The sequence below is a fragment of the Mustela nigripes genome, chromosome 4, assembly GCF_022355385.1.
Source record: "Mustela nigripes isolate SB6536 chromosome 4, MUSNIG.SB6536, whole genome shotgun sequence".
NCBI classification, from domain to species: domain Eukaryota; kingdom Metazoa; phylum Chordata; class Mammalia; order Carnivora; family Mustelidae; genus Mustela; species Mustela nigripes.
The window spans coordinates 115,707,363-115,718,986 of record NC_081560.1 but is presented as its reverse complement, the minus strand read 5'-3'; the positions used below and the strand labels follow the sequence as shown (position 1 = coordinate 115,718,986).

At 37.6% G+C, this 11,624-nt stretch overlaps 1 protein-coding gene across 7 annotated transcripts in view; it reads left to right on the top strand.

Moving 5' to 3' along the window:
- Positions 1–11,624, top strand: part of RYR2 (ryanodine receptor 2) — a 739,709-nt gene that overhangs the window by 314,513 nt on the left and 413,572 nt on the right. For all 7 annotated transcript variants that reach the window (XM_059397367.1, XM_059397365.1, XM_059397366.1 and 4 more), the window contains 2 exons: positions 7,486–7,560; positions 11,455–11,533. In XM_059397367.1, the coding sequence (XP_059253350.1) occupies positions 7,486–7,560; positions 11,455–11,533 (154 nt within the window). The remainder of the gene's footprint in view (positions 1–7,485; positions 7,561–11,454; positions 11,534–11,624) is intronic.

Here is an 11,624-nt window from a genome sequence, read left to right as displayed (position 1 = left end):
GGGGGTTGGGAGGGAGACAAACCATAAGTGACTCTTAATCTCACAAAACAAACTGAGGTTTGCTGGGGGGAGGGGGTTTGGGAGAACGGGGTGGTATTATGGACATTGGGGAGGGTATGTGTTTTAGTGAGTGCTGTGAAGTGTGTAAACCTGGTGATTCACAGACCTGTACCCCTGGGGATAAAAATATATGTTTATAAAAAATAAAAAATTATATTAAAAAAAAATGAACTATTGGGACTCCGTCAAGGTCAAAAGCTTTTGCACAGCAAAGGGCACAGTCAACAAAACCAAAAGACTACTGACAGAATGGGAGAAGATATTTGCAAATGACCTATCAGATAAAAGGTTAATATCCAAAATCTATAAAGAACTTTTCAAACTCAATGCCCAAAGAACAGAGAATCCAATCAAGAAATAGGCAGAAGATATGAGCAGACTTTTCTGCAAAGAAGATACCCAAATTGCCAACAGATACATGAAAAAGTGCTCAGCATCCCTCGGCATCAGGGAAATACAAATCAAAACCTCAGTGAGATACCACCTCACACCAGTCAGAATGGTTGAAACTAACAAGTCAGGAATGACAAATTTTGGCAACAATGAGGGGAAAGGAGAATCCTCCAACACTGTTGGTGGGAATGCAAGCTGGTGCAGCCACTCTGGAATACAGTATGGAGGTTCCTCAAAAAGTTGAAAATAGAGCTACCTTATGACCCAGCAATCACATTACTGGGTATTTACCCCAATGGTACAAATGTAGTTACCTGATGGGGCACATGCACCCCAATGTTTATAGCAGCAATGTCCACAATAGCCAAACAATGGAAAGAACCTAGATGTGCATCAACATATAAATGGATAAAGAATATAAGATATGTGTATACACACACACACACACAGAGTGGAATATTATGCAGCCACCAAAAAATGAAATCTTGTCATTTGCAGCATCATGGATGGCACTAGAGGGTACTATGCTAAGTGGAATAAGTCAATCAGAGAAGGACAATTATCATGTGATATCTCTGATATGAGGAATTTAAGAAACAAGACAGAAGATGATAGGGGAAGGGAGGAAAAAAGGAAGGAAGATGAAACCATAGAGGAAGATAAACCATAAGAGACTCTTAATATCAGGAAACAAACTGAGGGTTTCTGGAGGGGAGGGGAGGGGTGGGGAGTTGGAGGGATAGGGTGGGTGGGTGATGGACTTTGGGGAGGGTATGTGCTATGGTGAGCACTGTGAATTGTGTAAAACTGATGAATAGAAGATCTATATCCCTGAAACAAATAATTTATGTTAATTAAAAAAATATTTTCAACAGCTTCCTTTAGCGTTTACACTCTGGATAGGGGGATGCCTGGTGGCTAATTGCTTAGGGATCCAACTCTTGATCTCAGCTTGGGTCTTGTTCTTAGCATAGTGAGATCAAGCCCCACCTTTGGCTCTGTGCTGGGTGTGGAGCCTACTTTAAAAAAAAGAATTTTCAATCTGGATTATATTGACTATTTTGTTTTAAGATGTGTTGCATGAATACAGTAGGAATTTATACTGTGGGAAATTAGAAGAGGCACCAAGAAGATTCTATTGAATTACCTAGCCCAGGCAAAGTGAAAATAATTTAACTTCTTTTCATTTCTTAACCAAATTAGAAAAATGGATAGGTTTTCAAAGGAGACAAACTCAAAGAGGAGAGTAAAGTACATGGTCATGTTATTGAAGAAAATATGCAGAAGGAGAAGAGCAGAATGTCATTGTTTTTAGACATAAACTAGAGGTCTTTTTTGTTTCATTTTTTCGTACCTGTCCTGTTTCTCATATACCACTTATGAAATTTAATTTTTTTATCCTAAAAGTGAGGAAAGAATAGAGAAACTTATATATTCACTTAGTAAAGGCTTAATATAATTAAAAAATTCAAAGGCATATCATTTAAAAAATATAAACTATGAGACCTGCTAAATCAAAATTCTGGATGTAGATTAAAAAGGGGGACTGAAATAAATAAATTTCATCATTAAGATAAATTAAAAGGCACCATGTAATAAAGGATGCCAGGTGTTCATGTTAGTCCATTACTTAGCTAAGTCTGTAATTACCATTTTCAGAAACTCTGATCCAGGAGCTTTGTGGGGTCCCAACCACTGCGCCTTTAGTCAACATTAGGAATTTGACGGTTTGTATAGGATGACAGAGCAGAACACTTCTTCAAAGACATCTGTCAAAAAGGACATGAGACATTTTCCAAAATTTCACATAACTGCAGCTATTAGTTTTCAGTAGAAGAGACTAATCATAACACTGGGTAGATGACATTAACTACTTAGTTAAACATCATGAAACAAGCATTTTAGCTGGGAAAATGGTATAAATAGTAGCAAAACCTGAATATGTCCAATCTATCTTTGCACCTAGTAATACACAGCCCGTGAAATTTTGTTTGAAAAACTCCATTTTTCTTGCCACATCGGCCGTTAGTATACTCCTTTTATCATCTTGCCATTTTACCCTATCAGTCCCTCATCCAGTGTTTCATCCCTTGGAAGAAGGTGAGTGAAATAGTTACCTGAAACTTCTGTTCCAAGCTCTTTCATGAGAGCAGGTTCATATAAAAATCAATGCAAACAGCAAGATGATGTGCAGAATCAATTAAAACCAGGCAGCATATCTAAAATAACTTAATTAGGTTCTAATTCCTTTTAATTGCAAAGCCAGAAGCCCAGTGGTTTATTTTTCTTACCTGCACTGAATGATCTGGGAAGGTTAGAATCTTGAGCAGAGGGGCTATGTGTGAAATTAGAGTATTTTAAGCCACTTAAAAGGGAAAAATGCTGAATTTTCTTCAGCTGTCATTTTTCAGGCATGGTTTGCTTTGGGTTTCGTACCTGGACAGGCATCATCTGACCTCCTAGAAGTAGATGCTTTCTGATGGCAGGAGCCCATTTGTGCTCTTGGCACAATGGTTGGTCACTACTGCCATCGACCTTAAATCTGCCCCCCTCTTCAGAGGCTTTTGGTTAAGCCCAAATCAGAACTAAGCCATCCAGTGGCAATGATTATCTTGACAATGTTCAGCTGGCTTTGTCAGATACATTTATTTTGCACTGATGCCAGATTTCTCATTATTACAGTCATTCTATGAATCTGTTATATGATTCACTATTAAAGATGGCAGCCCTGTGAGTATCTCCAGCTGCTGGGGGACCCCTCGGTTGACCAGAACCTGCGGCTCCATAGTTCTGTGTGGCTCTGGTTGATCTTGAGCCATTCCCGTGTGTGTTTCTCAGGTGATTTGAAAGCTTAAGCGTGGAAATATTTTTCTATTTTTCTCCTTGGAACAACTCATTTCTCAAGTTTTACTTTTAGTATTTCAAGGTAAGCAGTAAAGCTTCTCTACTTAAATAGCTGAACACAGTGAACAAAGTTCTGTAATGCAAATTTCTTATCCTTGCTGTTTGTTGTTTTAAATTTCGGTGACTTAACTAAGTATTACCTGTAGTAATAAATTCCTGTTAAGAGTTCATTGTTTTGCTTCTAAGACAGCATGTTATGTCTTATCCGTCAAGGGCTATGAAGTTCTATAGTTGGGCTTATTAAAAAACAAACAAACAAACCAAAAACAACCTTTGCATAATAAGGGTCTGGAATTATGAGAAATGTCCTCCATTTGTTAACATAGCATTTCTGTACAGGAAAAAATGAGAAAAACAGAAAACTTAAAATGTTTAGATAGTATGTGGTTAGTAAATTAGACAGTTTTAAACAGCAGCCATACAAGTGACATGTTAATAAGCCAATATATAACACAAACACATGTTTAAAGAATACAGAACAGAAAAAGAAAACAAAACCCAAACAACAGAAGCACAGTATCAATGATTTTTATGTGCGTGTAAACCCCTTAAGTTTATCTTAGTCATTGCTGTTACAGTTTTATTTTTCTGCTTTTCTGCTCTTAAATTTTAACCTTCTAATAGTAATACTTCAAATGGGGTTACAGGGATCCAATTTGTTTCCCTTCCCACAGAGGATAACAGATGAATACATTACGCCCATCGACTGCATATTGTTCTAAATAAACGTAAATGTAGATGCATTTACATGAAAGCTTTTACCTATAATATGGGTCCCCTAATTGGACATCTTTGGCAAGCTAGAGGCATAGGAATGCCTATCAATACTAAATTGCTGTTAAGATAATTGTTGTAAAGCTTGAGGCTGGTTTAGAATACATAGAGCAGTGTTGTTTGAGTGTGCTCTGGACTCTTATCCATTTATAGCTGCTGAGCTGTTGGTTTTTACACCGTTGTGCATCCCTAACTCTGCTGGTCATTTCAGGGGGTAAGGGGACTAAACCAACACACAGAATTGAAAACACGTTTTTCACTGTCATTTTCAAAAAGTCAAACTCTGCCTTGTGATAACTGTTGCTTAGCTCCCCAACATCAGAAGTACGGAGAGTTTGGAGATGACAGTTGGTAATTTTGTTGTTGTTGTTGTTATTTTCCCTAAGAGGGCTGCAGCTCCTTTACATGGACCCCATCATCTACAGGAGACCCCTGTCTTCTCACAGAGGCTGACTTCGGGGTCGTGGTTCTGCCTGCTACCAACTCACAACCATAATACAGTCTCTAGGAATCCTATGGGCAGGGCTGGGGGCGGTGGATTGACAGCTGCATTTTCAGGGACAGGTAGGGTCTAAGTCACACTTGGAAATGTACCTGAGGGACATGTCAATTTCAGGTACTACTTTGATGGAAAGGATCTGATAATCCATCACATAGTTGGAGGCATTAAGAAACATACCATTATTCATACATTAACGTTAAAAATTCTCTTTGCTGGGGCGCCTGGGTGGCTCAGTGGATTAAGCCGCTGCCTTCGGCTCAGGTCATGATCTCATGGTCCTGGGATCGAGCCCCGCATCGGGCTCTCTGCTCAGCGGGGAGCCTGCTTCCCCCTCTGTCTCTGCCTGCCTCTCTGCCTACTTGTGATCTCGCTCTCTGTCGAATAAAATAAATAAAATCTTTAAAAAAAAAATTCTCTTTGCTGTTAGTGTGCAGATATTGGAAGGAAACTACATGAGATCCAGTATATAATTGTTGAGTGAATAAGTTAAGTTTTTTGGAGAAAACGTTGATCCTCAGTGCAGAAGAAAATACAATGTGAGCTTGTTCTGCATGATACCCTTGGCATCAGGTGTAGCCTTGCAGTCAATACTTCTGAATGATTAGGACAGAGTGTTTCTTTCCTATAATACTTACTGGAAAAAGCAGGACTAGTTAAAGTTTAGATGGCTTTAGTGTGAAATGAAAGTGTGTTCATCTTATGTAAAATTTAATTCCTTTTTTCAGTTGATACATTTGAAAGCCCTCCTTACTTTACCCACGTTAATTTCAAAAAGAGGGGAAAAAAAAGCCAAGATTGTGTTTTCCTGTGTGTGATCTGGAAAGGCAGGCCAGCCCTGAGCTTCCTTCTCCATGAGCTTGATTGACTCCTATCTAGCTGGTCTTAGAGGGTTCTCATAGCGTAATATGGTCATATAGCTGAGCGCTTACAGGTGTAGTTTTGGAGGACTAAAGGGAAAATGGACCTTTTTTCCAGGATCCTGAATTACAACTGCTTGTGATATACCACCCAGCAGTGATGATCTTTTTCTTATTGAAATTGGTCTAGGGGAGTCCAACAGCCCACATAAGGCACAATATTGTAGAGTCTTGAAGGAATAACCCTAAAAGTGGCTACCAGAAGTTCCCTACAGCAGGAGAAGTCCCTAAATATTTGCTCACTTAAAATAAAGCAAGGAGCAGGCCAAATTTAACAAAAAAATTAACATGACGAAATAAAAATCACAGAAAAGAACCAAGGTGACTCTTTCGATGATTCTCACATACACTTTTTTTTTTTTTTGAGAAATGTTTGTTGAATGAACAGATTATCCAATCTGCTCAAGTGGAAATTACACATTTTTTCTGATTCAGAACGAGTTAGAACAGTATCTTTAAAAATGATAAGTTGGAGGAAGAGTGATGCAGACCCTGTGACAGAAATTGCATTCACTTTGTGTTAATAGTGCTCTCTTAAGTAACGAAGTTGATTTAGTGTGGATTATCTGCATACTTTTACAGGAGTTCTGTTAAAACTAAATCTGTGGCGTTGATTTGTATTTAAGTAGTGAGGAAATCGATAGCGTAGATATCTGTAATTGTCTAATTGTGTAACGTCTGTAGTTGAAAGAAAATTCAGACTCTATGACACTCCATATCTGTTTTAGCTTAACCAGTTTGAACATTTACCTTTGTGTGTGCATGTGTATGCGTGCACGTGTGTGTGTGTACACACATACATACACAGTGTATGTATGTACTCTGGGCAATCTTTAGAGTAAAAGGAGCACTTGCCACTTTTGGGTTAAATCTAAGGCCTTGTCCTGCATTTCTGAAAAATTTTGCTTTGATTGTTCTGACTGTCCAGTATTGTTCAAATTCATCAGTATTTTAAGGCTTTGGAGCCCACATCTGGCATGAAAAGGTAAACTCCTCTATCAAAGTGATCCAAATCAGACTAAGTGGATAAAATTATCCTTAGCCACACTAAATAGAACATATTATTTAAAAAAATGAAAGTACTTTTTAAAGAGGGCCTTGTTCTGAGGAGGAATGTGATTTTGCAAAATAGATTTTTCTCTTTTACTCTTTTTTCCCTGTTTTTTTTTTTTTAAACAGTTTTTCTTATTGGAATACCTTTCCATACCTGTTGTAAGAATGGTTTTGAGGTCTTTTAAATATAACATGAAAATAAAGTCATTTTTAGAAATTGTATGGAACAATGGGGAGGAAGATATCCTGAGTGAAAAGTATAGTAGTAGTAGATATTAATGTGTTTTCTTCACTTCTTAAAGTATACACAGTTTAGTATCCTCACTCTTTATGCTAAGCTCTCCTGGTGATTTATAAGCATGCTAAATTTTGAGAAGCCTTCCTCAATTTCATATAAAAAATGTGAACTCTTTTTAAAAAACAGTTGAAGGGCGTGAAAAAATTTTAAATCAATAGATGCTTTGATCAAAACTGTGTTTTAGGAAGAGTCACTCATTGAACAGATATTTATCCTTCCTGTGTGCCAGGCATTTTGCTAGGAACCTGGGGGGGTTGGTGGTGAATAAAGTACCATAGTCCCTACCTGATGCAGATCACAATATGATGGGAAATAGAGATAATAAATAACTATGAATAAATAATTATAAATTATGCCCAAGTCAAGTTCATTCTTTGAGGACTGGATCAACTGCTGACCCACAGTAGAGATTTTCTTGGTAGCCTATTCCCATTTAAATATTCTTTGATATAACTTTGCTTAGTTTTACTTAGTTCTTTCCTATTAAACTTTTCCTTGATAACAAGAGAGTATCTTAATGACTTAGTTATGATTACTCTTTTATTTTTTTTTTTCCTTGTCGACCCCTCTTTTTTTCCCCACAGACTGCTCAAGGTGGTGGTCATCGGACACTCCTCTATGGACATGCCATATTGCTCCGCCATTCCTACAGTGGCATGGTGAGTAGGCATGTTGGTATCCTCTCTCAGATGGTCCATTTAGACATAAATCATCAGGAGACATTGGTAATGGCTTTTCAAGGGATGTATTAATGAGTTCTGTAATTGTATGTGTTCTTTAATATCTTTGTCCCTGGTTTAATTTTCTCATTTATAAAATAAGAATTAGCTTTGATGACCTGTAAAGTCCTTCATTTCTATCATTTGTGACTCCTGTTTTTTAGTCTCTTTTAATAGACTGGTTTTAGGAGGAGGGAGGCATAAGAGTCAAGAAGTATTTCTCAGTTCTTATTATTTTTAAATGGTTCATTTATTAGAAAATTAACTCATATGATTAAAGAAACAGATAAGATTAAAAAAGCCATATCCACATGGGTTATCCTTATACATATAGATACCCATACACATTTCCATCTGTCTGTGTAGGTATATGTTTGTGCACTTCTGTATATTTTTATGTTATGTCAAATGATACATTTCATTTATTTTATATGTAAAAGTTTTATTCTATTCTTTTAAAAGCTTTATTAAGTTATATAAACAGCTCATACTCATTTTATGAAATTTGGAAATTACTGAAGACACAGTTCTTCACGATCATCTTAATGAGAGAAAGTGTGGGGATTTCTAACAAATTGTAATCTTTTCTGTTACAAGAATTTTATGTAATTGAGATCTTACTGTATAAGCAACTTATGTCCTGATTTTTAAAACATATTGTTTTAGCATAAGCATTTTCTACATCATTTAAACTTTTCATCAGTATAACTTTTGTGAATACATGAGGGTCCAACCTTTAGAAGTAAAATATAATTGATTATTCCTTTTAGGAAGGAGATAATTCTGATATTATTTAAATCAAAACAGGTGACTAAGCATAACCTTACTATCAATACTGAAAACATAAAAAATTATCAGTATTAATCACAAATACCAGTGTGAACATCTGACTTAAAGTTCTAGTTAATTCAGAAGTATAGGAAGAGAAGTATAGGAAAAGTATAGATATGATTTTAATGATACCTTAATAATATCCTTTCTATTAATGTGCTTCATCATATAAATAGAATCAAATAAGAAAAATAACAATCATCTTAATAGGCACTGAAAAGGGATTTATTAAAACTCAAGATCCATTTCTTTTTTTTTTTTTTAAGATTTTATTTATTTATTTGACAGAGAGAATCACAAGTAGATGGAGAGGCAGGCAGAGAGAGAGAGAGAGAGAGGGAAGCAGGCTCCCTGCTGAGCAGAGAGCCCGATGCGGGCCTCGATCCCAGGACCCTGAGATCATGACCTGAGCCGAAGGCAGTGGCTTAACCAACTGAGCCACCCAGGCGCCCCTCAAGATCCATTTCTAATAAAACTAAGCATTGATTAATTTCTCAGTGATAAGGAAAATATAAACATCAAATCAGTAACCAACATCAATTTTAATTGTCAAACACTAAAGTGATTCTTGACAAAACTAACTCATAAAAATAAACAAAACCAAAAACATCTCTTCAACATTGTTCCAGAAATCTTGGCTGACACAGCAAGATACGAAATAAAATTAAGGCATATACTCTAGTAAAGAGGCTGGATACTAGATAAATATGTAAATACAGTTACATAGAGCAATAGTGCATTAAAAGTTCATGGAAAGAATTCTGTTTCTAATACCAGTCAAAACACGAAAAAAACATGAAATAATAAACATAAGGGACTGTTTTAAGAAAAGTACCCTTTATACGTATTGCGTTAGGAGCCTGGACTTGGTCAGTAGATCTAGGTTTAGGCTCACTTTCCTATATGCTGTTCAGCCTTGGAGAACTCTTTGGAGTCTCTAATTGCATTTTAATATTTTATTCATTTAAATGTTATTTAGCACCTACTGTGTGCTATACACTGTTCAAGAGGCTGTATATTGTTGTGAAGAAGATCGTGTCCTTGTCCTTATGGAACTTAATGAACGTTTAGTGGAATAATTATGGTACTTACCTCATAGTTGTTGTGAACATTATTGGACGAGAAAATGTGTTAATAGTCACAGTACCTAGTACTGTAATATTATTGCAAAATATCGTAGAAGACTTTAATAGGATAAAAGCAGACATTTAATATGTTTACATCTAAAGTCTGTAAATCTCAGGCAGCCTTTCTCAAGGTCAGGCTCACATTTCTACACTGGGACCCTCAATATCTTTCTATAACCTTAGGAGCCAGTGTTTTGTCGTCAAGCGACAGAAATTGGACTTTCCAGGTGAATTTGATTTATATCCCAGTGACACTGACTTCCATTTAATATATCAGCACATCTGTCCCCTGATTGGTTCATCTGCTCCCTTCTCACACTCAGACACCCACTGAGGTGGATGGACCAGTTTCCCAGTAAGACTTTTCTAGACTTTGCATTATTTGTCCAGTGATTCTGGGAGATCTGGGCTTGCTCGGTGCCTGGAATTGGCTCTGACTACTCTTTGCAGGGCTCCTGTTCTTGCTGACAGCGCACTCGTTGCTGTGGATGGTAGTGTATCTTGAGCTCATGCTATGTTCATCCTTGTGTTCTCGTTCTTTTTTTTTTCTTCCTTCATTGCCTAGTCTTATTTTTTTAGTTAAAATTTTTTTATTAACATGTATTATTTATTTGAGGGGTACATGTCTGTGACTCATCAGTTTTACACAACACACAGCACTCACCACAACACATACGCTCCCCAGTGTCCATCACCCAGCCACCCCGTCCCTACTGCCCTCCCCTTCAGCAAACCTCAGTTTGTTTCCTGAGATTAAGAGTCTCTCATGGTTTGTCTCCAAAATTTGTCTTTTTCTTATTGACTTACTTCACTTAGCCTAATACCCTCTAGTTCCATCCACGTCATTGCAAATGGCAAGAGTTCTTTTTTGATGGCTGCATAGTATTCCATCGTGTGTGTGTGTGTGTGTGTGTGTGTGTGTGTGTGTATGTGTGTGTGTGTGATATCACATCTTTTTTTATCTGTTTTATCCATTTTTCCATTGAAGGGCATCTCGGCTCCTCAGTTTGGTTGTTGTGGACATTGCTGCTTCTTTTCACTGCATCTGTATCTTTGGGGTAAATACCCAGTAGTGCAATTGCTGGTCATAGCTCTATGTTTAAAATCTTGAGGAACCTCCATACTGTTTTCCAGAGTGACTGCACCAGCCTGCATTCCCACCAACAGTTTAAGAGGGTTTCCCTTTCTCCATTTCCTCACCAGCTTGTGTCCTCATTCTTACACCAATTACCAAGGTTTTTGAAGTTGGAATGGGGTTAAGGGAGTTCAACTGACTTATCCTAAACTTCATGTCCAACAATACAGTTAAGGAAACTGAAGGAGGAGGGGGAGATGTAAGGAGATGATGGTGTTGCAAGAACTGGATTGTTCTTGGGGAAACCTACACACAGGCACACGGGAGAGAATCTCACTGGAGTGAGGTCACATGCTGCACAACAAAATAAATTCCAGATGGATTTCAGAGAGTTAAGATTTTAAAAATGAAAATGAAACTAGAAGATGAGAGTGAATTGTTTTCAAATTTCTGGTGGGAAGGAAGATTTCCAACTGTCAGATCAGGTTGTATTTCTGCTTAGGATCATGAATACCTCATACAGCGAGAGATGTACAGACATATCCCCAGTTAGGTGTCGTCTTCTACCAACAGAACACATTTCCTCAGTTGTTCATGTGTGGGGAGGGGGGAGCTCATCTCCTACTGAATGTTGTTTAAGTGTTGTTCCACCTCCTGATGAAGAACCTGGGTTTTGCACAGAAGCGTCCAGATGTGAAGGAGAAGACTGATAGAGCAGAGATTTACTGGTAGCAAACTCAGAGTTAGACCCCCATGGGACTAAAAATGCTCAGTGACAACGACTGATTCTGTATCTTCTAGTATCTGTGCTGCCTGTCCACCTCCCGGTCTTCAACTGATAAACTGGCCTTTGATGTTGGCTTGCAAGAGGACACAACAGGTGAGTACCTTGTTCCCGGAAGAGGCTGCGTTCCAAGAGAATGTGGCAGGGATGGAACTGGAAGATGTAAGATATAGAGATACAGTAGATA